Below are 27,738 nucleotides of genomic sequence, written 5' to 3' on the forward strand. Positions count from 1 at the left end.
TTGCGATTTTTGTTCAGTTTTTAACTAAATTAATCAACGTGTCACATTAAACAGAAACAAAAAAAAGTAGAGACGCGTAGTGCATGTTTATTCTAAGGCCCACAATCGGGCAATTTGTGAAGGCGGGTCGTGAAGCGGATGATGTCAGTGGATGACGCGCTGGGTTTAGGGTCCTGGGCACTGTCGGTTGGAGAGCGAACGTGATGCCGCTGTTTGAGGGACTGGGCACTGGCGGCGAGAAGACTGCCGTTGTCATTGATCTGGGAGCCGCGTACACCAAGTGAGTGCAAGGGAGCGATGCGAGCTTGTACCGGTGGACTTAGCTGGGTTAGGGTGGAAGGACTTCCGTTCGGAACGTAAACAACCCGGCAACACTTGGGCCGGAGGACCTGTGCCTGTCGCACAAACAGAAATTGCTGGAAAAGCTCAGCAGCTACGGCAGCATCTGTGTAGAGAAACCTGAATTAACTGGTTACGTTCTGAGGAAGGGTCAGGCGACTCGAAACGTTAACTCTGATTTCTGTGCACAAATGCTGCCTGACCGACTGAGCTTTTTCCAGCAATTTCTCCTTTGTTTTGGATTTACAGCATCCGCAGTTCTTTCAGTTGGATCTGTTTCTGTATGGGGTGGAAAGAGAAGTCTGTTTACTACAATTCGAAGGCATCTGCAAATTCGAAACGATTTTTAAATCCAGTGTGAATGTGTCTTTATCAGAGAAGCGGATATTGCTTTGGTCATGGTGTTCAAAAAAATTGAACCAAACAGTTGAGGGGTTGTTGGGGAGCGATTAAATAGGTTGTACTTAGATTTGAAAAGCTACGACGAGTGCTTGAGGTACATCTAAGGATAAGTAGAAAATGATAGTGGTAATTGAAGAGGCAGTGGTTGTAATTTGAAGTTCTGAAGAAGGGTCATTGCACCCAGAATGTTAACTCTCTTCTTTCTCTCCTCAGATATTGCTAGACCCACTGAGTGTCACTGACAATTTCTGTTTTTGTTGCATATTTCCAGCAGTCACAGTTTTTTTTGTCATAAACTTTGTTAGACTTGCTCGTGCCAGAAAATGGTAGAATTGCACATCTTATATCCTTGTTCAAAGATTGTGTAAAGGCAACTACAGGCCAGTCAGTATAAATCTCCATGGTGGGAATATTTCCAACAATAATAGTTGAGTACAAAATTAGTAGTCTATTGGGCAGATGTATGCTAATTAACTAAAGCCAACAAAAAACGTCAGCTTTTGTGCTCCTGAGATGTTGCTTGGCCTGCTGTGTTCATCCAGCTCCACACTTTGTTATCTTGGATTCTCCAGCATCTGCAGTTTTCATTATCACTCAAACTCATTTTACATGTGTGTCTGGATGAACTACCAAGCCTCATTCTGTATGCTTGATTGATCACCTAGACATAGTCATATAATGACTGAGAGTTTATTTACACAGATACAGAGAAGGTTTGACTTTGCTCGATTGACATTTCTATGCCATTATAATTTATTTATTTTCTGTAATCCCTTGTAGTCTGTTTGATCAGGGTTACAAAGTGTCAGGTGCCTAAAGTTTCTGTTATTCAGACCTTAATTGTTCGACACTTTTGTATGGTTTTCGGAATACGTTGCTGTGAAAAATCTCTTTTTAAAAAACAGTTTTGCACATGCTATTGTTTTTATATAGTTAATTGCTTCTGTACTAGTGTGTACTAAGTGAATGAATATAGAGGTTATTAGGGCCATTGGTGGGAGTTGTGAAGAGAGACAATGGGATGACATAGATACAACTCTTTGAAATTACCTTTCGAAAGGCTCTCTAATCATAGAACATAGAACAGTACAGCACAGAACAGGCCCTTCAGCCCACGATGTTGTGCCGACCATTGATCCTCATGTATGCACCCTCAAATTTCTGTGACCATATGCATGTCTAGCAGTCTCTTAATTGTCCCCAATGACCTTGCTTCCACAACTGCTGCTGGCAACGCATTCCATGCTCTCTCAACTCTCTGTGTAAAGAACCCGCCTCTGACATCCCCTCTATACTTTCCTCCAACCAGCTTAAAACTATGACCCCTCGTGTGAGCCTTTTCTGCCCTGGGAAATAGTCTCTGGCTATCAACTCTATCCATGCCTCTCATTATCTTGTATACCTCAATTAGGTCTCTTCTCCTCCTCCTTTTCTCCAATGAAAAGAGTCCGAGCTCAGTCAACCTCTCTTCATAAGATACGCCCTCCAGTCCAGGCAGCATCCTGGTAAACCTCCTCTGAACCCTCTCCAAAGCATCCACATCTTTTCTATAATAGGGCGACCAGAACTGGACGCAGTATTCCAAGTGCGGTCTAACCAGTTTTATAGAGCTGCAACAAGATCTCACGACTCTTAAACTCAATCCCCCTGCTAATGAAAGCCAAAACACCATATGCTTTCTTAACAACCCTGTCCACTTGGGTGGCCATTTTAAGGGATCTATGTATCTGCACACCAAGATCCCTCTGTTCCTCCACACTGCCAAGAATCCTATCCTTAATCCTGTACTCAGCTTTCAAATTCGACCTTCCAAAATGCGTCACCTCGCATTTGTCCAGGTTGAACTCCATCTGCCACCTCTCAGCCCATCTCAGCATCCTGTCAATGTCCCGCTGAAGCCTCCAACAGCCCTCTATACTGTCAACGACACCTCCAACCTTCGTGTCGTCTGCAAACTTGCTGACCCATCCTTCAATCCCCTCATCCCAGTCATTAATAAAAATTACAAACAGTAGAGGCCCAAGGACAGAGCCCTGTGGAACACCACTCACCACTGACTTCCAGGCAGAATATTTTCCTTCTACTACCACTCACTGTCTTCTGTTGGCCAGCCAATTCTGTATCCAGACAGCTAAGTTCCCCTGTATCCCATTCCTCCTGACCTTCTGAATGAGCCTACCATGGGGACCCTTATCAAATGCCTTGCTGAAGTCCATATACACCACATCCACAGCTCGACCCTCATCAACTTTTCTAGTCACATCCTCAAAGAACTCTAAGGTTTGTGAGGCATGACCTGCCCCTCTCAAAGCCATGTTGACTGCATTTAATCAAGCCATGCTCTTCCAGATGGTCATAAACCTATCCCTCAGAATCCTTTCTAACACCTTGCAGACGACAGACGTGAGACTTACTGGTCTGTAATTGCCGGGGATTTCCCTATTTCCTTTCTTGAAGAGAGGAATTACATTTGCCTCTCTCCAGTTCTCAGGTACGACTCCAGTGGAGAGCGAGGATGCAAAGATTTTCACAAGTGGCAAAGCAATTGCATTTCTCATTTCCCAAAGCAGCTGAGGACAAATCTGGTCCGGGCCTGGCGACTTGTCAATCTTAATGTTTGACAAAATTTTCAGCACATCATCTTCCTCTCTCTCTATCCATTCCATCATGCACACCTGCTCTTCAAAGGTTTCATTCACTACAAAGTTTGTTTCTTTCGTAAAGACAGAAGCAAAAAACTCATTTAGGGCTTCCCCTACCTCCTCAGACTCCACACACAAGTTCCCTATGCTATCCCTGATTGGCCCTACTCTTTCTTTGACCGTTCTCTTATTCCTCACTTAAGTGTAAAATGCCTTTGTGTTCTCCCTAATCCGCTCTACCAAGCCTTTCTCGTGCCCCCTCCTGGCTCTCCTCAGATCATTTTTGAGCTCTTTCCTCGCCTGCCTGTAATCCTCTAGAGCTGAGCTTGACCGTAGCTTCCTCCACCTTATGTAAGCTACCTTCTTCCTTTTCACAAGAAGCTCCACCGCTCTCATCATCCAAGGTTCCTTTATCTTACCCCTTCTTGCCTGTCTCAGAGGGACATATTTATTCATCACTCACAACAACTGTTCCTTAAACAGCCTCCACATGTCGATAGTGTTTTTACCATGGAACAATTGTTCCCAGTCCATGCTTCCTAACTCATGTCTAATCGCATCATAGTTTCCTCTTCCCCAATTAAATATCCTCCCATTTTGCCTAATCCTCTCCTTCTCCATAGCTATGTAGAATGTGAGGCAGTTATGGTCACTATCACCAAAATGCTCTCCCACCACAAGATCTGATACCTGCCCCGGCTCATTTCCGAGCACCAAGTCTAGAATGGCCTCTCCCCTCGTCGGCCTGTCAACGTGCTGAGTTAGGAAACCCTCCTGAGCACACCTTACAAAAACAGCTCCATTCAAATCTTCTGCTCGAAGGAGGTTCCAATCAATATTGGGAAAGTTAAAGTCACCCATTACAATAACCCTACTACGTCTGCACTTTTCCAAAATCTGCTGACCTATGCTTTCTTCAATCTCCCTACTGCTATTGGGGGGCCTGTAGTAAACCCCTAACGAGGTGACTACTCCCTTGCTGTTCCTAATTTCCACCCACACTGACTCGGTAGGCAGATCTTGCTCGACAATGGAAGCTTCTGTAGCTGTGATACCCTCTCTGATTGGTAATCAGATTATATAATCCCTATAGTGTGGAAGCAGACCATTGGCCCATCAAATCCATAATGACTCTGCGAACAGCATCCCACACAGACCCACGCCCAACCCTGCGTTTCCCACCTTAGACACTATGGGCTATTTAGCACAGCCAGTCCACCGAACCTGCACATCTTTGGACTGTTAGAGGAGACCGGAGCACCTGGAGGAAAGCCACACCGGGGGAGAAGGTGCAAATTCCACACAGACAGTTGCCCAAGCTGAACAAAAACAAAGTTGCTGGAAAAGCTCAGCAGGTCTGGCAGCATCTGCGGAGGAGAAAAAAGACTTAACGTTTTGAGTCCGGTGACCCTTCCTCAGAACTGGGAGTTGGGAACTGCTCACGTAATTTTTCAGAAATTTTATTTAGACCATATGACATAGGAGTGGAAGTAAGGCCATTCAGCCCATCGAGTCCACTCAGCCATTTAAATCATGGCTGATGGGCATTACAGCTCCACTTCCCTGCACTCTCCCCGTAGCCCTTGATTCCTTGTGAGATCAAGAATTTGTCGATCTTTGCCTTGAAGGCATCTAACGTCCTGGCCTCCACTGCACTCCGTGGCAATGAATTCCACAAGCCCACTACTCTCTGGCTGAAGAAATCTCGTCTCATTTCCATTTTAAATTTACCCCCTCTAATTTTAAGGCTGTGCCCATGACATGAGAGCCGTTACAGACATGAGGTTGACTGGTGTCCTTCTCTACTGTAAAATCCAATGATTCTGTTTAAAGAATATATTTTTACTGCCCCATCATTTAAGATGATGTGCTGTAGCCAATTTATTATTGGACCATCATGACATATACAAACTTTTATAGTAGCCTGTTGTAAAGCTTGAGTTGGAGAAAATACATTTACTAATATATAGTTAGTTAAAATTAAATTTAAATTTTAAAAAAATTGAGGTAGTTGTTAGAATGCTAGGGGTGAGATGAGAAACTTCTTTACTCGGAGAATTGTTGGGATTTCGAATGTGCACCCTGGGAACATGGTGGGGGCAGATTCTACATAAAGTTTTAATAGATTGCTGGATATATATTTGAAAGTGATGTATTTAGAGGGCTACGGAGATAGGGTTGGAGAATGAGTCAAGCTATGTAGCTCTCTTGGGAGCCGCTACAGACATGATAGGTTGACTGGTGTCCTTCTCTACTGTAAAATCCTATGATTCTGTTTAAAGAACACATTTTTACTGCTCCAATTGCTGAGTAGTTTCATTCAGCGAGTAGCTATCTATACAGACCATGAAGATCCCTAATTCGTTCTTCTGTTTGTGCTGATTGATGGACCAAGAAAAGAAAGCTAAGATTTGTTACAGCAGGTGTGCTGCTGACTGACTGAAAAACGAAGCAAGATAGGAAACCAAATTGAGCACAGATTATTTTCTAAACTCATTGAACTCAATGTTGAATCTGGAATCTTGTGAAGCTCCAAATGAAAAGATGAGATGCTGTGCCACCAGCTTGGAGTGAGTCTCACTGGAGCAGTGCGGGAGGTGGGATACAAAAATGCCAGCATGAGAATAAGGTAGAGAATCAAAATGCAGGACACCTGATGCTTAGGGGTCAAGCTTGCAGACTGAACAGAAGTGTTCTGCAAAGTGGTCACACAGTCTATGCTTGGTGGAAGACAATGTGCTGAATATGGATCAGGTGGGGTAAAGTGTGGATAAGAGGAACTCTTTCACGCTTCTGAGGGGGGAACCTGGAGAGAGCAGTACCATTAGAAGCTGTGTGAAAATGGCCAAAAGCCCTGCTGACCACAATAAGAGGGAAGAAAAACATGCTAGCACTGTTGTGGAAAGTGGGATAATCGAAACTAGTGAGACAGCTGTACTAGGAGAATAAAACAGAATCTGTGTAGGCGTATTTATTTGTGTCTCTAACATTCAAGATTTCTGTTATCTTCTAGATGTGGTTTTGCTGGAGAAACTGGACCAAGATGCATAATCCCCAGTGAAATTAAGAAGCCAGGTCTAGCACAGGTAAGTTTTATTTATCTACACTTTTTAAAACGTAATTTATAGAACCACAAAATAAGGGTAATACAGTTGGAGGCCGTTCAGCCCGTTGTCTGTGGCTTTCTGAAAGCCATTCTGAACAGCTATTCCCAACTTCTCCGTGCAGCCCGACACATTCTTCCTTTTCAGGTAACCAATTCCCTCTTGAATGCCATGATCAAAACTGCCTCCACCAAGCTGAAACAATCCCAACCATTCAGTGCCCTAAAAAAAAATTTTCTCATGCGTACTCTTGTTTTTGATCCTTCCCTCAAGAACAGTTTCTTCTCTGTCTCTTGTGTCTGGACCCCTCATGATTTTTGATGCAGTTTGTGATACGAAGACGATGATACGAAGACAGGTGGCCAGGCAGGTAGTACTGAGGAGGTGGGGAAGCTGCAGAAAGATTTAGACAGTTTGAGAGTGGTCCAGGAAATGGCTGATGAAATTCAATGTGGGCAAATGCGAGGTTTTGCACTTTGGAAAAAAGAATACTGGCATGGACTACGTCCTAAACGGTGAGAAAATTTGTAAAGCAGAAGTGCAAAGGGATCTGGGAGTGTCGGTCCAGGATTCTCTAAAAGTTAACTTGCCGGTAGAGTCTGTGATTGGGAAAGTGAATGTAATGTTGTCGTTTATCTCAAGAGGGTTGGAATACAAAAGCAGTGATGTGCTTCTGAGACTTTATAAAGCTCTAGTTAGGCCCCATTTAGAATAGTGTCCAATTTTGGGCCCCACACTTCAGGAAGGACATACTGGCCCTGGAGCATGTGCAGCAGAGCACGGATGATCCCTGGAATGGTAGGTTTAACACATGATGAACGGCTAAGGATCCTGGGATTGTACTCATTACAGTTGAGAAGGTTGAGGGGAGATCTAATAGAAACTTAGAAGATAATGTATGGCTTAGAAAGAGTGGACGCTGGGAAGTTGTTTCTGTTAGGCAGGGAGACTAGGACCCATGGGTACAGCCTTAGAATTAGAGGGGGTAAATTTAAAACAGAAATGAGACATTTCTTCAGCCAGAGCGTGGTGGGCTTATGGAATTCATTGCCACGGAGTGCAGTGGAGCCCGGGACGTTAGATGCCTTCAAGGCAGAGGTCGACAAATTCTTGATCTCAGAAGGAATCAAGGGCTACGGGCAGAGTGCAGAGAAGTGGAGTTGAAATGCCCATCAGCCATGATTTAAATGGCAGAGTGGACTCGATGGGCCGAATGGCCTTACTTCCACTCCTATGTCTTATGGTGTAAAGTGCTTTAACACAGTGTTGTTTTTATGCAATACTTTGTCTCAAGCCTAATTTAGAAAAGCAGTTATATTGTAAAATTCTCCCAATTGCAAAGCTGTTTTCAATTTAAAGTGTAATCGACTTTACTTGGGACCATGACTGTGGAATTTTTTTCCAGATTGTTGTTTGATATCATTTCATGCTTGATGCTGCAATGAATATAACATACTGGTACATGCTGGTTGGGATTAAAAGTGCTCATGTGGTTTATTAACACTGTTAGGCATTTTATGAAACTTAAACAATTGAGTCTTTGAAGAAGCAGATTGTCCTGCCTGTGACCTTTAAACATCAAAATGTTTACTGCTTGAAAATTCAGTTTTCGTATCTTGTTGCAGTGCAATTAACAACATGCCGTAAAATTTATAATGGCTGTTACACTTTCAAATGCATTAAGATGCTGCATGAATTCTAATCGTTAGATCCCCAAACCTGTGAAAACCTTTCACCAAGTTTTAAATCTTATCATTGAATTTAAAGTGCACATAACATTGCATAAATTGTATGTTGTCCACTGACGTTTCACTCTTTAATATGATGAAATTTGTACTCAGAATGGGGATATCATTGGAAACGTCAGCATTTTCCAAATTCCCAACGCTATTTTCCGCCTCCAGGATGGTGGAGTGTACAACAAAAGTACTTTGTGCTAATTTATTTACAAGTGCGGTAACAAAATCCTAACTGACGTTACTTGTCCGGGAACCAGTGTAGCTCGGCAGCGTGTGGGTGATAGAGAAACAGAACTTGGTGCTATTTAAGATGTGGGCAGTCAATTTTTGGATGATCTAAATTTACTCAGTGTCAAATGTGGGAAATCAACCAGAAATACAATGGAATAATGAAATCAATAGTCATTGAAGGCATGAACAAGAATTTAAATAGTAGATGAGTAGAAATAGGCAGAAATAAGATAATATTATGGAGTGGAAATAGATGGTCTACTGAGAGGTCTGAATATGAGGTTGAAGTTCATCTCTGGGTCAAATACAATATCGTATGGTTGAAATCAGACTGGTTTAATCTCAGCTGATTGCCAGAGAGAGGGACTGGTTCAGTGGCTTGAGAATGGAGTTTAGTGTTTCCATTAAGCAAAATTGCTCAGTTGTTCTAAATCCACCAAATTGGCCAAAAATGATGTGGCATCTTTAAAACAGAAGTATATAAGTTGCAAAGAATTGTTGCCATATTAAAGAATATTTTTTGAATTATAGGAATTAATAAACGTTGCAGTCTTCCGCAGCATTGTGTGTGGGTACTTGAGGGCTTTCCAATCAAGGAAGATAAGGAGTGGATCTTAAAGAGCTAACCTCAGGAGAAGAAAGGCAAGGAAGGTATAGGAAGAAAACTGTAGGAGAAGAAATAAAAGACTGTTATGAATGGGGAATTCAGATGAACGGGGTGAGGAAATGATTAATGAAACTGATGTGGATATTTTGTAGGTAGGAATTTTCAAGGGAGGAGTTACAATAAGATGAAGTTTTTAACTGGAGCTGCACAGGATTTGTAACTGTTTGGGAAACATTGGCAGCCAGTGGATAGGTTGAAATGAGAAATACTACTGGCTTTCGTGAAATAGTGATGGAATGGTTAGCTCTGTGGGGAGATTAAACCCTTCTATTCCTGCTTCCCAATAGGCATAATAGAAGCTTCAACATCTCTCCTTTCGGGGAATGTATGGGTTTTTTGAGGAATAAATCCTTCTGTTGTAGGGGGATGGGGGCAGTGTGTTGATCTGGTAAATTTTATTCCTTGTTGGGAAAGGAGATTGATTGTTTGCTTTCCAATTAAAGGAGGAAGAGTGCAAGATATCTGTGATTCCTTTTTTTTTGTCATTGACTGGCTGTATAGTGTGATTCTTCTTATCTTCTCTACTCGTGCTCCAGCCATGGATTTTTCTGCCAGCTTTGATTCAAGTTTCACTTTTCAACCTTGTCAGAATTTGTTGCATACTTGCAACATAGAAGTTATATTGCCAATTATGCATAACACTGTATGTCGATAGTGCCGAGAATTCGATGTAACCACAAACTGTTTTTCATAGAAATCGCTATATCTAGTATTTATTACAATTTTTACACATGACTAAGTGAGTCATATAGGAATGCTTTACAGTTTTACTAACAATAATATACAGGAACTGTTTGGGAAAGAGTGGTACTACTAATTTTATCAGTATCCATCACTGTAGATGTTCAGGGAGTGATTGTAAATTGTAACCTTCCAAATTCACATCTTAAATGTTAGTAATGGTTTTGCTTGTTATTTTTTTCAGACTTCCAAAGTAGTTCAGTTTAACATCAATACTGAAGAGCTTTATGGTTATTTGAAGGAATTCATTCACATGCTGTATTTCAGGTATTCTAAATTTAAAGTTTTTTTAATAGTACAGCCAAACTTTTATTATCCAGGAGTGTGCTAGTTGATCAAATATTCTGATCAAAAGGTCCACATAATCAACATTTAAAACACTCACTGAGTAATAGAACCATAAAATGCAGTGAGCATACATGTTGCTATCATACTTTTATTTACAGCATTAATCTCTTAAATAATAATGCAGTGTTGCCTTAAATAAAAATTGCTGTCAGAGAACCTTCTCACTTGTACCCTCAAGTGACTATTCTGAAATCACTGAAATTGCGATAATACAGTAAACTTTTATTTCAGCTAAATAAGTTTTTCTGGTTTATCAAGACTGTCTGTCTGTTAATAAGGTGATGATTAAAACAAAGTTTTCTGTATTTTACACGCAAAGTAAGTTGAGATTTGGAACATAATAGAATTTCCATTATATGTTTCAGTTGCTTGCTTTTTACAAAATGTCTCTTCCCGAAGCAAGGAGAGCAGACGTTTTTCAGATTGGCTACTCGTTATGTAGCTGCTGGAACATGTGCAAGAATATATTTTACTGTTTTTAAGAAAAACACCAGGATAAAATTCCCAAGGGGAAGGGCAGAAATTGCATGTCTCTTACTGTCACGTTATTGAAAGTTAGCAAAATCCCCAGAGAAAAAGTGCAAAAAGTCTGAAGAAGGATCCTAACCCGAAACGTCAGCTTTCCTCTGATACTGTCTGGTCTGCTGTGTTCCTGCAGCTCCACACTGTGTTATCAAAAACTCTCTGCAGTTTTTCTACAGTTTTTGTTGAAGGTCCAGGGAAATTCAGGTTTTTAAAAGAAATCTCCCTCACTGTTTAGAATGGGTTATCCGAAATAGACACTTGTGTTTAATTCAACACAACCTACTGACTTCAGACCATTACTTCCTCTTCTCTGGAGGGAGAAAAATAGGAGATTTTAAAAATACAATTTTCATTTGCTTCTAAACAGAATATGGTTGACCTTAATTATCAATTACATGCTCATTGCTCCATTGCTTCTAATATCAGAATTTAGTTAAGTAATTTGCTCATTTATTAACTTCTCTATTTGACTTTAATGCAGTCTATATGTTCCTCCTTCCTCAACAGACACTTGCTGGTAAATCCAAGGGATCGTCGAGTTGTCATTATTGAGTCTATTCTATGCCCATCGCATTTCAGAGAAACACTGACTAGGGTGTTCTTTAAGCACTTTGAGGTATGGAGTGATTTAGCTGGAAGAGAATAAACAAGTTGGACGAATATGAGTGCATTATAATTGGAAACTAGTTTATATATTTTTGGCTGTCTGTATAAATCCATTACTGAACTTATATGAATCCTGAAAAAGTTCAAAAAAAATCTGGAATTTGAAACTTGTCAGAATAGATTTGTGACCAAGAAGTTACCTATTTTCATCACACAGACCTAGGCAACTCTAGTGCACCATTTAACAGTGAGATTTTAGTATTTGAGAATGACCAATGACAGAACATTACTTTCTCAATTGGATGATACAGAAGTTAATATATTACGATGGCATCTATAATCTTACTGTTGATGCAATGAAAATGATGAGAAATGTTAATATGCATTACATAGGTATTGCATTTCTAATTGCAGAAACTGATTAGGTTTGTTGGATATTTGCTGTACCACTGGTGGAGTACCACACCATAGCAATGCAAAAGGCAGCAGAGGACCGGCAATTGTCTCTGTAATGGGGAAATTGGTACTTTAATGTATTACATTTTGATTTTACATAGAAATTGAATACAGGGGAGATAATTTAAAATCAGAAATAGGTTATGTGATCTTCTACTTGTGTTTTTGCAGGTTCCTTCAGTGCTTTTTGCTCCAAGCCATCTCATGTCTCTCCTGACTCTTGGTATCAATTCTGCTGTGGTATTAGATTGTGGATATACAGAAGCTCTAGCATTGCCTGTATCCTTTTGAAAATGTGTTTTGATAACAGGCGAAATAGAAGTTGATTACTCAAGACTTAGCTAGTTTTTTTAATCATCATCAGTGTAGTGTTTGGGGAATAATACTGCAAATAAATAGAAACATGATGTCATAAATAATTTTGGAAATTAAACTCATTGACCATTTAATGGCATTGTGATAATTTTTCAGAAAGGAAGACCCTCTTTTGATTTCTAATTTCGTTCTTCCTGGAATGAATAAATCCATTTGTACAAAATGGATTTGCATATTTCCTCTCATACAGATGTTTGTTTATGTACTGTATGCTTTCACGCTCTGTTGACCATGACTAAAATAACTCATTAATTGGCTGCCTTTCCCACTGTAATGAGTTTAAGGCTTGACTGCAGTTGTAATATTACAATATATTCGCCCTTTAGCTTTTGATTACTAGCACAATTTGTGCTGTTTCTTTTGTTTAGTAGAATGTTTTATGTATAATATTCTAGTAGAAAAGTAAATAGGTTTAGGTAAAATATGTCCAAATAAAATTCTGTACAAATGGGAAATAATGGGACAAGAGAATGTTGTCCGTTGAAGTGAACCACTTATGCACTAGTGATTTATGATGTAGATAGTTGGGTACTGTAATGTTTGCTTCACCACTGTGGTGAAAATGTTTCCTTAGTCTTACATTCAGAAGACCAGAATTTCCCTAGAAATATGGCATATGCATTAATTTTGAGATATTAATTGAACCTTTTAAACTCACCTTCGAGCACATTGTTGAATTGGCTCAATCACCATAACCATATTTGGCAGTTAAACATGGCAACCGTTTCTAACACAGCCTTGTCAAAAGTATGGGTGAAATAGGCTACTGCTAGGAATTTTATCTGTTAATAGCCTCCACGGTATCCAAAAATATCTTCCCTTTATTTTCTGTTTGAAGAATTGTGCTCGTAATAAATTGTGCTCATAATCAATTTTAGATTGCCAGTTGGGCTTGTAGTTCATTCTTGAAACTAAATAGATTAATGCACATGGCCCTGTTCTTTGTAGACAGCAAGAATATGCACACAGGTCACCTACTTTATCTTGACAAAATAGGTGACAGCCGTTCACTGTCCATATTGCTTTATACTTTGACCTTAGCTTAACTTTAACAGATATATGAAGGAATTCCTATTTTGAATGCCTGGGAAGCACTTCCTCTGGGAGGAAAATTAATCCATATGTAAGAATTTAAAATATGTACCACCAGCATATAAAAACATTAATACATATTCACCACGTTTAAAGATTGACGTTGAAAAAATACAAACTGTTGTTTTCTTACCGAAGGGAGTTGCAATCACGGTTATTAGAAGAGTGCACTGTGGACACGGGAACCAAAACTGGAGAAGGATTAGCATCTGTGATGAGTAAGGATCAAAGCGCCAATTTTTAAAATATTGTATATTTACACGTATTCCGTGGCACTTTAGCAAATATTTCTTAAATTTTAAAAAAATAAATCATACAGGAAAATCTGATTTCAAAATGCTTTGCTTCCTCAGATGTATGTTTTGTACTCTTGTGTGCAAATTGGTCGAAACCCAAGTAGCAAAAAGTTTGGCTTATGTGGATTTTTAAATGTATCACCTTTTTTAAAGTTATTTAGCATAACTTAAATCAGATAATTGACATCCAGTATTTAACATTTTAAACGTAATGTTGTGTGACTTGGACTCAACGTTGCTCCCAAATTCACTTAAACAGGCTCAATTCCAGAAGAAACTCTTGAGGATATTAAAGGTAAGAGCTATCTTTGGTTCTTTAATTGCTAGTTGTAAGATTGATATTGTCAATATAATCCCTTCAAATAAAAATGACAGTATAAATATTGTAAAGTATAAAATAAATACAAAAATGTCACCATGTGAAAAAGATTCATGAACTGAAATAGCAATATTAATTAATGTTTTGGGTGTAACATTTTATAGGTTAATCAGATTATTTTTGTGAGGATGTAAAATTGCATGTGAAGCTTATGTGTGCTCATATCTCTTCATTTGGATTAACATGCTTTTATACTACATTTAAAAGTATGAAATAACTTTATTGTATTTTGTTATAAAGTTTGATTGAATAAAAGGAAGCGCATAACATAAATGGAAATGAAACGTTCAATAAAAATTAGGATGAAGCAGGACCAAAGTTGTCAATATTAAACTGTGCTAAATAAACATAAATTTGGTTTGAAATGTTTGTTCATATTTTTGGAAGAATTGATTTTTTTTATTTGTTAATTTTGCTTTTCAGTTCGTACTTGCTTTGTAAGTGATCTGCAAAGAGGACTGAAAATTCAAGCTGCCAAGTTTAACATTGATGGAAAAGCTGAGGTCAGCTGGCAAACATTTTTGACTAATTGAGATATAAAATCAATGCATGGCAGTAATTTGGTATTCTGTATTTACTTACAGCGGCCCCAACAGCCTCCGGATGTGGCATATCCTCTGGATGGAGAGAGAATTTTACATGTCAGTGGATCAATCAGGTTGGATTACTAGTATAAATGATATGATATAAATTAAACTGCAGTACCTGGGTTGTGATTAAAGGTATGGGCTAGAATGTGTTAAAGTGGTAAGTAGAGTTTGTGACTTCGACTTTCCTATTTGGCATAGTCTTCATTTCAACCACTTTTTATTGGGAAACAGTTGGGCATTATTCATTTTCGTTCCTGATGATACCATTAGTGATACCCTTCAAATGACTTTGAGTTTTTCAACTGAGAAGTTATTAATGTACAGTTGTGAGCAATATTATTAGAAGGAAATAGACGTAAGTAATCAGTCAGTCAGCTACAATGAGGACATTTTTTTTAAAAAGTGTGCAAATCTGGCTTCTTCAATGACTTTGTTAACAAAGAAGTTATCCGCTATATGGGATAGGGAAATCTAGAGTGGCAGGGAGAGGTTGCACACATTAGTGAACCATGGGAAGAAATCTGCAATCTTGCCTGCCCTGGCCTGTATATGATCCTGATCCACAACAATATGGTTAACCTTTAATTCCTCATTGAAATAGCCACACTAGCCACTAAATTATGTCAAACCATGACTGAAGAAAGGGATTATGATCCACAGTAGTCAAGAAAGTGATCTGCCACTACATTCTTGAGGGCAGCTTGGCAGGGACAACAAATGTTGGCATTGCTACTGTTAATCATGTCCCAAGAGCAAATTTTTTTAAAACCTTCATTGTAAAAGTTAGTAAGCAAGTGGATACAGAAACAAGATTGAGAATATCAATGCATTTGAACTAAATATTTCTCTACTACAACAAAAACAAAGTTTCTGGAAAAGCTCAGCAAGTCCGGCAGCATCTGTGAAGGAGAAAACTGTTAATGTTTCGGGTCCGGTGACCCTTCCACAGAGTTTAACCCAAAATGTTAAATCTGTTTTCTCCTCCACAGATGCTGCTGAACCTGCTGAGCTTTTCCAGCACCTTTGTTTATGTTCCTGATTTACAGCATCCGCAGTTCTTTTAGTTTTTAAATATTTCTCTACCTCTCAATGCACTGGAAATTTTTTTCAGGTAGAAAATATACAGTTGACCAAAATCAATTCTTGTGACTCAAGGGAATTGGATGAAGATATAACTCTGATGCCTAGCCTTTTTATATGTGAGCTTTCCTTTTACATTATTACATATTACATATCTTGCACCAACAACCACAGTTCCAGTCAACTCCATTTTTGTGAACACTAGAGAATTGACAGTTAACCCTAATCACCTGGATGCAGTTAACCCTGAAATGATATGTGTTTAATATCAGATGTCAAGTATTTGGTATTCTAACAAGGATTCGAAGAAAACAGAAAAAATTCTTTGGTTTTGGAAATACCATTTTGGGGAAAAAAAGGCAAGTTTAACATGAACAGCAGAGATTGATGTTAAATTACAACAGATGTGTAGAAGACACTGAAAGTCTAGTTTGTAGGGTGAGTGGGCAAAGGTCTAGCAGATGGAGTACAATGTTGACAAGTGTGAGGTCATCCATTTTGTTAGGAATAACAGCAAAATGGGCTATGTTTTAGATGGTCAAAAAATTGCAGCACGCTGCTGTGCAGAGGGACTTGGGTGTCCTTGTGCATGAATCACTAAAAAAATAGGATTGCAGGTGCAACAGGTGATTAAAATGGTAAATGGAATTTTGTTAGTGGGATGGCATTTAAAAACAGGGACGCTCTGCTGCAGATGTCTAGGTCCTGGTGAGGACACACCTGGAGTACTGTGTGCAGTTTTGGTCTCCTTACTTGAGAAGAGATATACTAGCACGTGGGGGCTGGAGCGGGGGGGCTGGGCTGGGCTGCAGAGGAGATTCACTCTGTTGATTCCAGAGCTGAGAGGGTTGGGTTATGAGGAGAGACTGAGTAGGCTGGGATTATACTCATTGGAATTCAGAAGAATGAGGGGAGATCGTATAGAAACATATAAGATTATGGAGAGAATAGATAAAGTGGAGGCAGGGAGGTTGTTTCCAATAGCAGGTGAAACTAGGACTAGGGGGCATAGCCTCAAAATAAAGGGAAGTAGATGAAGGACTGAGATCAGGAGGAGCTTCTTCATCCAAAGGGTTGTGAATCTGTGGAATTCCCTGCCCAGTGAAGCAGTTGAAGCTACCTCGCTGAATATTTTTAAGGCAAGGCTAGATAAATTTTTAAACAGTGAAGGAATTAAGGGTTATGGTGTGCGTGCAGGTAAGTGGAGCTGAGCCTCAAAGATCAGCCGTGATCTTATTGAATGGCAGGGCAGTCTCGAGGGGCTGGATGGCCTAATCCTGCCGCTAGTTCTTATGTGCACTTGTCAGCAAAATCATATTTGTAAACAAACATTAGCAACCAAACAAAATAGCTACATTAAAACACTTTTAATGAACTTTAGAATTTGTTAACATATAGTCAACCTATGAATTTCAAATATACAGTTTTAATTCTAAAGTTTTCAGCCTTAAATTAAGGAATAATACTGTACTCTGAGTTTGTTTTATTATTGACTCAAATTAAATTAGTTGTTTGTGATGTCATTGTAAACCAAGTAATCTGTTTAAATTTTCAGTTCAAGGTTTCCTTTTTATTTGCAGAGATTCTATAATTGAAATTCTCTTTGAACAAGATAATGAAGAGAAGTCCATTGCCACTTTAATTCTTGACTCACTTTTACAGGTCAGAAATTGCAGTGTGCTAACTTTACTGGATTTATTTTAGAAAAACTCTATTTTGATGCAGCTTCGTAATTTGCCGTTAAATGTGTCAGTGACACAGAGTTAAAATGCTACTACTATGATCGGACTCTGGTTTCAGTGGCAGTGTGGCTCAGTGATATTACAGTCCTATGACTGCTACAATTCTAAGGCAGTATTTGAAGAGGAGAAAGGAATTGCCCAGTGTCATGTGCAATATAATTTCCCAAAGCTACAAAAGCCTCTTCATCTCCTTGCCCTAAAAGAGGCTAATTAGTTATTTATCTCATTTATTGTTGTTGGACAAGTTACTCAATTTTCTACCAAATTAGTGATTGTATTTCAAAAATAATTTGATGGGAAGTGTTTTGGGATTTCTTGAGGACATGGAAAATACTATATAAAATAAGTTCTTTCTGGTACAAATTTGAAATTGGTAATGTAGCACATTTTTATGTAGCAAACCAGCGAGTAGAGGTTTGATGTTTTTATTCTTTTCTTCCTAAGTGGTAAAGTTGGTTTCACTGGGGAGAAATGATGTATTTCTTTGAGTAAGGGGAAGGAATGGGGGGCGTGATATGAGGTTTGAAGGCAAACCTCATTCACGATCCATTATTTCGTGGTCTATCACTCCTCACTATGAGTGTTAGCAGGTTTGGAGTAGATCAATCACTTGTCTTGTTGGTTGAATGTAATGCATAGTTTTGAGAGCAATAAAACTATGATGCTTCTGTTACTAAAATATTTCTTTTAAATTGTTGCTAGTGCCCTATTGACACAAGAAAGCAGCTAGCAGAAAATCTTGTAATCATTGGCGGAACTGCTATGCTACCTGGCTTTCTACATCGAATTATGGCTGAAATTCGTTATCTTGTCCAAAAACCAAAATATAAAGAAGTGTTGGGAGCCAAGACATTCAAAGTGCACACTCCACCTGCAAAACCAAATACAGTAGCTTGGTTAGGAGGTGAGACTATCTTCTATAATACTTATGGTTTAATTAAGTATTTATGAATAGTTTTGTTTTGTATCAAGAGATAATTATTGAGCATTAATAATTTTGTGCCCAGGGTGAAAATGGTGTGCAGTAAGGTATCAATCCAATTTCTTCCATCAGTGCAGAGCATGTTTTGACTCCATATTGGTTTGTGGGGCAAAGTCTCAATTTATAGAGTGGGCTTGTACACAAGTAGGTGTGACTTACAAGTCCTCACTGGCTTTCTGAGCATTTTGGCTTTGTGCTAGTCTCCTTTTTCTTTGTATCATGAACATTGTTTCTATTTAAGTAATTACCTGACATGTCTCGAGTGCCTCAATTTAAACCTGCCCCTGCTGCACTTCCAGGCAATGCACCTGATTATTTTCACTGTGTGAAAATATTTTTCTCATCTTGCCTTTGCTCTTTCGCAAAATACTTTTAAATGGTTCGATTGTTCTTAATACTTGTATAAGCAGGAAATTTCTGTGTGTCCTTGTCTAGACCCTTCATGATTTTAAAAACTTCCATTGAAAATTATATTATTTCATAAACTTATGATTACTGAAAGAGTGGATAAATAACACAAAGATTACAAATCTAATAAACTAAAGGAATATAATATGTTTAGCAATATACTAAAACGTAATGAGCATATGTCTTTCCATTCTTTTTAAATCATGCTGGTGCCACCTATTCCAAGGAGCTATCCAACCTCATCCCACACCCCATCCTTTTCTAATCTTGCAAATTCTCTTCAAATATCATTTATCTTTTGAATGTTTTGATGGAATCTGTATGTACAGCCATTAGGAAAGTTATTCCAGATTATCATAATACTATTATCCTGCACAGAGGATTTTTTTTTCAATTCTATTTTGCTAATTATGTTAAATCTATGACCTTTGGTTCTCTGCCTATTTGCTAAGTATGAAACTTATTCCTGCTTGTTGTACCAAAACATTTTCATGAATTTGAAAATTTTTGTTTGGGTCTTTCCTACGGAGTATAATCTTAACTTCTCCAAACTCTTCTTGTAAATTTTTCTTTACTCCCTAGAAACAAGCAAAGATGGTGGCATGTTGAGAAAGACAGAGGCCACAGTGGAATGGTGTTATCATTGGATCAGTAGTCTAAAGACAAAAGATAATACTCTGGAGGAATGTTTTCTTTATTCCCATATTGGAATTTGAATTCAGTTCATAAATCTGGCATTGAAAACTAATCTCCGGTTCTTGTCAACATCACTCTAATAGAGTGTTACAATCTGGTCAGGAATAGCTCTACAATGGCCTAGCAAGCCACCAGAGGTGGTGTCACTATTGTATGCAATAGGGAGGGATTTGCCTTGGGAGTCCTCCAACATTGAGGATCGACCCGATGGCATTAATTCAAACATTGGCAAGGAAGCCTCGTGCTGATCCCCAGTTATGTTCCTTATCCTCCTTCCCTGTTAATAAATTAATTCTCTTCTATGTTGAACATCACTAGGAGGCAGCACTGAGCGCAAAATGTACTGTAGGTGAGTGACTTTCATGTCCAGCACCTAAAGTGGCTCAGTTATACCACTACTGACTGAGCGCCCCAAGTCTGAAAGCTACAGCTCCTAGACTGAACATGCAGCCAATGCTAAGTGAAACTGTGTACTCAACTTCGTTCTCATAAGTCTACCTCTAGCACGTGTTTTTGTCCATGATTGTATTATACCAGTAAGAGTCCCACTTCATACTGAGGCTAGCCTCCGGAGTTCTGAGGAAGGATCACCGGACCTGAAATGTTAACTCTGATATTTTTCTTCACAGATTCTGTCAGACCTGCTGAGCCTTTCCAGCAACTTCTGTTTTTTTTTGTTCTAGCCTCCATTGTGTCGTTCAACATGACACCGAGGTCAATTGAAAGATTTTGAACAGATCTTACACTTCAAAACTGGTTATCCAACAGGCACTGTGGGCCTTTATCAGCAGCATCAGAATTGTATTGAATTACAATCTGTAACCTCATGGTCTGACCTATTCCCCACTCTACCATTACTATCAAGCCAGGATATCAACCCTGGTATAATGAAGAGTGTAGGAGGGCCTGCTAAGAGTAGAACCAGGCATACCTAAAAGGTAACTGTCAACTATAGCTACAACACAGGACTATTTGCATGTTAGACAACCACAAGTGAAGCCACAAACAATGGATCAGATTTCAGCTCTGCAATCCAGCCACATCCAGTTGTGAATGGTAGTGGATTATTAAAGCAACTCATTGGAGGAGGAGGAGGCTTCACAAATACCTCTGTCCCTAATGATGGGGAGCTTAGCCCAAGTAAAAGACGAGGTTGAAGCATTTACAAGTCAAAAGTGAGGTTAATCTCAGCCTTCTCCTGAGGACCCAGTATCACTGACTTCAGCCAGTTCAGTATACTCCATGTGATGTCACGAGATGGCTGCAGGCACTGCAGAGGCTATGGCTGCTAACAACATTCTGTCAATAGTACTAAAGTCTGGTTTTCAGAAATAAACCCTGTCCCTAGCCAAGTTGTTCTAGTACAGTTGCGTATGGCTATGGCATCTTTCAGACAATATGGAAAATTGGCCGATTATGTCCTGCTCAGAAAAGGCAGGAATATCCAACCTGATTGACAGGAGACTGATGGGCAGTAATCAATTTTAAGCAAAGTGATGATAGATGTTGTCAACAGTGTTATCAACTGGCACTCACTCAATAATAATCTGCTTAGACCATGAAACCATAAGAAATAGCAACGGGAGTAGGCTGTTCAGCCTCTCAAGCCAGCCCTGCTAATCAGTTTGTATGTGATTGATCTGACAATCCTCATGTCCACTTTCTGGCCCTTTCCCCATAACCCTTGATTCCCCTACTGATAGATACTCTACCTATCTCACCTCTACATATATACAAGAGCTCCAACAGATCTCTGAAGTTGCAAAGACATTCCACCTCATCCTCTGTCTTACACTGGTGCCCATTTATTCAGAGACTGCATCTTCTGGACCTTACTGATGGTCAGTTTGATTCTGCCATACCTACTCGGCTCCAAACTTCATTACAGCCTTGGTGGATGGAAGAGCTGAACTTGAGGATAGAAGTGAGAGTGACTTGACTTGCCTTGTCATAAAGGCAGCATTTGACTGACCTCAAGGATCCCTAGCAAAACTGGATTTAGTGGGAATTGGAGAATGAGGTGGGAACAGAGCACAGAGCAAGATAGTCGTGGTTTTTGGAGATCAATCTTCCCAGTCTCGGACATTACTACAGGAGTTCCTCAGGGTGCTGTCCTAGGTCAACCATCTTCAACTGAATTGTCAATGGCCTTACCTCTATCATAAAGCTAGAAGTGCGGATGTTTGCTAAAGACTGCACAATATTTGGCACCATTCACAGCACCTGAGATACCAAAGCAACCCATGTCCATGTTTGGCAAGACCAGGTCAACATCTAGGTTTGGGCTGATCAGTGGCAAGTAACGTTCATGCTGCGCTAAACAAGTGCCAAGCAATAACCACTTCAAACAAGAAAGAAGCTAACCTTGAATAGCATTACCATTGCTGAATTACTTGCCACTGTTAACCTTCTGGAATTTACCATTGACCAGAAACTGGACTGCTCTTGCCAGGTGAATATTGTGGCCACAAGAGCAGTCAGCAGGTAACAATTTTGCAGAAAGTAACTAGCATTCTGATTCCTCCATTCATGTCCATCATTTATAAGGTATGAGTAGGAATGTAATGGTATACTCTTTCACTTGAAACTTGGCATCATCCAGGACATAAGAGCTTCTTTGCACCTCATCCATCACCTTCAACGCTCACTGCAGTAATTCACAAAGGCTCCCCTGACAACATCTTCCAAACCTACCCTTAATACCTCGAAGGACAGGAACAGTAGGCACATGAGAACACTACATCCTGCAAGATCCCATCTTATCCCGCACCATCTCAATTTGGAACTGTTTTGCCTGTGGACTGATTCCATGTGCCAATATCTTGGAAATTCCTCACTAATACTGGGTATTCCTGTACAACATTGACTGCACAGTTTCAAAAGGCAATGTACCACTATTGGTAAGCAATGCTGGCCCAGCAGCGACACCAACATCCCATGAATGAAGTTTTAAACAGAGGTTTCTAGTATAACCTCCCCGAGGCATTGACATTCTCCTTAAAATGTATACCCAGAGCTGTACATTGTAAATTGATGATTTGCAAAGATTGGGCATGATATTTTTCTTATTTGTGAGGCCAAGTATTCCACACACTTTCCTGCTTGCTTTCTCCCAAAGTCCACTACTTCACCCTTAGCTGCATTAAATTGATCTGCAATGGATCTGCTCATTCATCTATCGCCTAATGAAGTCCAATAGTGTCATTGTCTTTAACAAAGTTTGTGTCATATACAAATTTTGAAATTATACTGTTTATAACTACCTTTAACTTGGGATACACAGGGAAAAAATCTGGTCTTACTACTGAGGGACTCTGCTGTATATTTCTCTCCAGCCTCTGACATCTATCCCTTATGTGCCACATCTTACTGTTCATAAACATGACACCATTTAAAGCTCTGCTTGTGACTTTATTTGTACCATGACCCCTGAAGTCACTGACTTCCCTTACCTCTAGCTTAAGCCTTAATTTTAAACAAAAATCTTATCCTTGTTTTCAAGTTTTCTATGATCTTGCCCTTCGCTATCCTTCATATCCTCCAGCCCTAGGATTCTCTGAAGCACCATAACTCCCTTAATTCTGACCTTTCAGCAACTCTACTTCGATCAGTCTACGATTGTTGTTTGTACTGTCAAAGTTCAGGACTCAGGCAACTGTAATTTTCAGCTTAAGTCTTTCATGCCTCTACCTCCCTTGTCTTTGAGTCATTCTTTAAAACATGATTAAGAGCTTGGTCAAGGCATAAGTGTCCCAATAATAACAACTTGTTTTTACATAACATGCAAAACCTTCCAGGACACATCACAGATACTACAAAACAGTGTGATTCAGCCACATGTGATACTGGGCAAATAATCCCTTTTTTGTCTAAGTATCAAATTGCTTCATTAAACTGCTTTCAGCACCTTGGTTAACAGTGCTATATAAATAGTTATTTATATTCTGCTCCTGACGTGCATCAGATAGCACGGCACAGGGGCTCAATGGTTAGCTTCACAGCGCCAGGGACCTGGATTCAGTTCCACCCTCTGGTGACTGTGTGGAGTTTGCACATTCTCCCCGTGTCTGCGTGGGTTTCGTTTGGAAGCTCTGGTTTTCTCCTCAGTCCGAAGATGTGCAGGTTAGGTGGATTGGCTGTACTAAATTGCCCATGGTGTTCAGGAATGTGTAGATTAGTTTACGGGAGATGCATCTGGGTGAGATGCTCTGAGATTCAGAAGAGCCTGCTTGCTCACTAGGGATTCTCTGATTCATACGTCTATTTTCTTTGTCATGAAGGCATATCTAGCATGTGCCCATCTGTCCTAACGGGATTATATTTGGTTTCTTTCAAAGTATCTTTACCTTGAAGATCTGCCATTGCTCATTTACTGATTGCATAGTCACTCTTTTGGTGAAAGCTCCATTCACGAACTGAAATTTTGGAACACCAAGCCCCCACTCCCCTGCCTGCTTGCCCTCCTTGGCCATTTGCAGATTCCCTGATAGAATTCAACAGCTAAGGGTGGAGATCCTTAAGAATCATAATTTAGGTTTAAAACACAAACAAAAACAAAGTTGCTGGAAAAGCTCAGCAGGTCTGGCAGCATCTGTGAAGGGGGGAAAAAAAAGAGTTAACGTTTCGGGTTCGGTGACTCTTCCTCAGTTCTGATGAGCCTTTCCAGCAATTTTTGTTCTTGTTCCTGATTTACAGCATCTGCAGTTCTTCCAGTTTCTATAATTTAGGTTTAGTCAGGGCTCCTTCTGTGACTGTGTTCAACCAGAAGAACTGCAAGGAGGCCATTATTTATACACCATTGGCCGCTGGGAGAGATGGTATACAGATTATGTCTCCACCTACCCAGCCCTCTCCTTCTCAGCCTGCCTTCAATGGAGGAGTTTCAATTCTGACAAATTACAGCTATTCCAAATGAATGTTTTCACTTTTTCTTTGACCGTGTCCATAACAAGAGAGTCTCCTACTGTCACATTCTCTACTTGCCCCACTTCGCGAGAATGAGATTCAGCATTGCTTCATTACTTTAACAATACAAGTAAAACACAATACAGATTTGAAATAAAAACAAAATGCTGGTGATGCTTAGACCTGGCAGCTTTACTGGCTCTGTTATTTTACTTTCATACTTTGCACTGAAAAGCCGAATCTGTCTGAATCTAAGACTGGGAAGTTTTATCCAAAAGTCAACTGACTTGAATGCACAAACAGTAGACCATAAGACATAAGAGTGGAAGCAAGGCCATACAGCCCATCAAGTCCACTCCACCATTTAAATCATGGCTGATGGGCATTTCAACACCACTTCCCTGCACTCTCCCCATAGCCCTTGATTCCTTCTGAGATCAAGAATTTGTCGATCTCTGCCTTGAAGGCATCCAACATCCCAGCCTCCACTGCACTCCGTGGCAATGAATTCCACGAGCCCACCACTCTTTGGCTGAAGAAATGTCGTCTCACTTCAGTTTTAAATTTACCCCCTCTAATTTTAAGGCTGTGCCCACGGGTCCTAGTTTCCCCGCCTAACGGAAACAACCTCCAAGCATCCACCCCTCCTAAACCATACGTTATCTTGTAAGTTATAGTAAAACCCCTTTTCCCCATTGACTAACTAACTAACAAAATACAGCTGAAACAGTTTTAGCAAAGCAGCATCCGAACAGGTCGAGTCTGCATGATACATACTTGTTGACTGCAATGGATGTTACGTTGTAAATTGCCATCAAGGATCTCCTTCCACATTGTTAAATGCAGCAGTGTTTTTAATTGTTGTTATGCATTGTCCAGTATTCAGTTTTTTAATGCATAAATCATTCATAACCTGGTATGTCTTTAAATATTGGTTTGATATTGTAGGTAAGTATATTTGCAGTCAGCATGAAACATTCTGAACTATTCATAACCATTCATAGTTTTTCAAACTTTTCTTTAGCTCTGCTCGGTAGCCCCAAAATGTTATATTTATGACATATAACCTGGAATAAGATTGGCTAGAAAGTTAGATAACTGGAAGATCTGTGAGGCAGAGAATACACGTTGATTGTTCTGTTTTAATCTAAATGTTACATTTACTTTTAGGGGCCATTTTTGGTGCTCTGCAGGATATTTTGGGCAGTCGTTCAGTGTCCAAGGAATATTATAACCAGACAGGTCGCATTCCTGATTGGTGCTGCCTGAGTAACCCACCATTAGAAATGTTGTATGAAACAAGTAAAGCACCACCTCCACTGATGAAGAGAGCATATTCTACAGAAAAGTAGAGAGGATGTTGACATACTGAGACAAGTGACTTAAAAGTAACGAGCTGTTTATTTTTGGCTCCATTCCAAGATTATGTTGCTCAAATTTTCTGTATGTTCTTGTTATTAAATATACTTGAACACTAGTTACAGAAAGGATGATGTATGTTCTGAAAGCTTTCAACTTCACCGCATATTTTCCAAAAGGCATTTTACAGTCTGAACTCTGAAGTGAAGATATGGCATTAAGTTCTGATATGGGTGTTGCTGGTGATGAATTTTCCCTAACAACTAATAGTCAGCTCTGAAGGTTTATAGTTGCAAATATTTGAATATAAATGTATCCTAAGTACATATGTACTCTTTAGTCCAAAGTTTACAATAAAAATAGTTCTTCAAGTCGTAGCATGTTTTACAATAAAGCATAATTATGCTATGTTGCAGTTATGTTTTCTGTGTTTTTTTTTTGCTACAATGCATTTACTGTCTGCACTACCAATGCTGTTTTGAAAGAACCACATTTAGAATTGATCCATCCAATAAAAAATGCAATTATAGGACTTTGTGTAAACCCTATCAGAATATAATTTGTACTCACTGGACTTAAATTATGTCAGTTAACACATTTAGGAGGACAGCTCTCATGAGCTACCAGCAAACAAAATTTAGATGTTTTGCAAAAGCTACCAGAAACACATCTTGGCAGATTTCTCAGCACAGTACAAGTACTTGTTGAGATTCTGCAACAGCATTTAGGGAGCCTAAAAGCATTTATGAAGGAATTAAAACAACAGGCCTAGGAGCAATAAAATCAACTCCTCTGAGGACACAGGACAGGGATGATTATCACTGAAACTAGCCGCCAGTTGAAAAGTGGGTGCTCAAACTGCCTCAAGCTCTGTGCAATGGATTACATTACGTAAGAAGCCATCAGTGCCATTCCGGACTTCCCTGTCATGGAGGAGCTGGACAAATGGCTCAAAATGGCTAGTGACTGTCTTATCAGTGATAAAGCCCCAGGAAGTGATAGCATTCCTTTTCTAATTATCGAAAGTGGAAGATGGCACTCCTGCAACGTCTTCATGAACTAATGAGTCTCTGGAAAGGATAATCAATGCCTCGATGTGTGATGGAAACAGTCATGATGTTTAAAACCAGGGGGAATCAGATTGTAGCAACGACTGAGACAGCTGCTTGTGCAGTGGAGAAGGTTGTTGTTTGCATTGCTCCAACAAGATGGCAAACATTGGAGTCTATGTGGCCCGGTGCTTTCAAACGGACAGTCGGCATGGTTTTCTCACTTCAGTTACAGAATTGCCATGAACAGCACAATGCCTTAATAGATTTCACCAACAGCTTTTATCTTATTAAAGAAATAGACTCTTCAAACTGTTGTGGAAAATTGTCCAGCCTCCTTGACTTTTGGGAATTATTTATTCTTTCCATAACATGCACAGTTTTATCAGTTGCGATTCAGCAATATTAGATGCTATCAAGATCAGCATTACCACGTGGTCCTGGTACCAACTTTCTTTGGCAGAGTGTTCTTTTGCTATGGTGCATTTCTGCTGATTATTCGGAATGTCCACCTGTACACTAGAATTTACAGCAGATTGTTCAACTGGCAAGAATGTACATCACAACTAAACTACATGTTGTCCTATAAGAAAGCAAAATAATGGGTATCTGAAATATGAAAAACAATCACATTGGACTCAAATCGTTAACTCCTGTTTCTGTCTCCATTGATTTTGCGGACCTATTGAGTTTCCTCTGCGTGTTATCTCTTTATTTCAGATTACCAGCATCTGCAGTGTTCTGCTTTTATTTGCATAAAGTCCCAGTCTGGGAGTTGTTGCTGGTTGATGTCGTACATGAAGATTGTAAGCCCTTAAGAACCAATGAGTTGGGATCAACAATCAGTTAGGAAGATTAAGGTTATCAACTAGGTTGTAGAAATTCCACCTTCCATCATTGATTATCTCAACCTAGAAGTCATTGGCAGCTTCACATACCTTGGAACAAGAATCACAAGCAATCTGTCCCTTGATGTTGAAATAAA

The 27,738-nt window shown here is 39.5% G+C and overlaps 1 protein-coding gene across 1 annotated transcript; it reads left to right on the forward strand.

The window, feature by feature from the left end:
- The first annotated feature begins 144 nt into the window (after nt 1-144).
- Nucleotides 145-26,119, forward strand: actr10 (actin related protein 10). The gene is made up of 13 exons (XM_048537261.2): nt 145-280; nt 6,397-6,469; nt 10,050-10,132; nt 11,246-11,354; nt 11,972-12,079; nt 13,231-13,298; nt 13,406-13,485; nt 13,823-13,858; nt 14,366-14,445; nt 14,527-14,600; nt 17,193-17,274; nt 18,057-18,258; nt 25,516-26,119. The coding sequence occupies exons 1-13, from the start codon at nt 204-206 to the stop codon at nt 25,695-25,697; spliced, it is 1,254 nt and encodes a 417-aa protein (XP_048393218.1). The 5' UTR covers nt 145-203; the 3' UTR covers nt 25,698-26,119.
- Nucleotides 26,120-27,738: the final 1,619 nt, after the last annotated feature.

This window comes from Stegostoma tigrinum, chromosome 10, assembly GCF_030684315.1.
Source record: "Stegostoma tigrinum isolate sSteTig4 chromosome 10, sSteTig4.hap1, whole genome shotgun sequence".
Lineage (NCBI taxonomy): Eukaryota > Metazoa > Chordata > Chondrichthyes > Orectolobiformes > Stegostomatidae > Stegostoma > Stegostoma tigrinum.

Coding starts and splice junctions, on each gene's coding strand:
- actr10 (XM_048537261.2), top strand. CDS start 204: ATGCCGCTGTTTGAGGGACTGGGCACTGGCGGCGAGAAGACTGCCGTT. Junction 6,470..10,049: donor AGAAGCCAGGTCTAGCACAG/GTAAGTTTTATT, acceptor TATTTTTTTCAG/ACTTCCAAAGTAGTTCAGTT. Junction 13,486..13,822: donor AGGATTAGCATCTGTGATGA/GTAAGGATCAAA, acceptor TCACTTAAACAG/GCTCAATTCCAGAAGAAACT.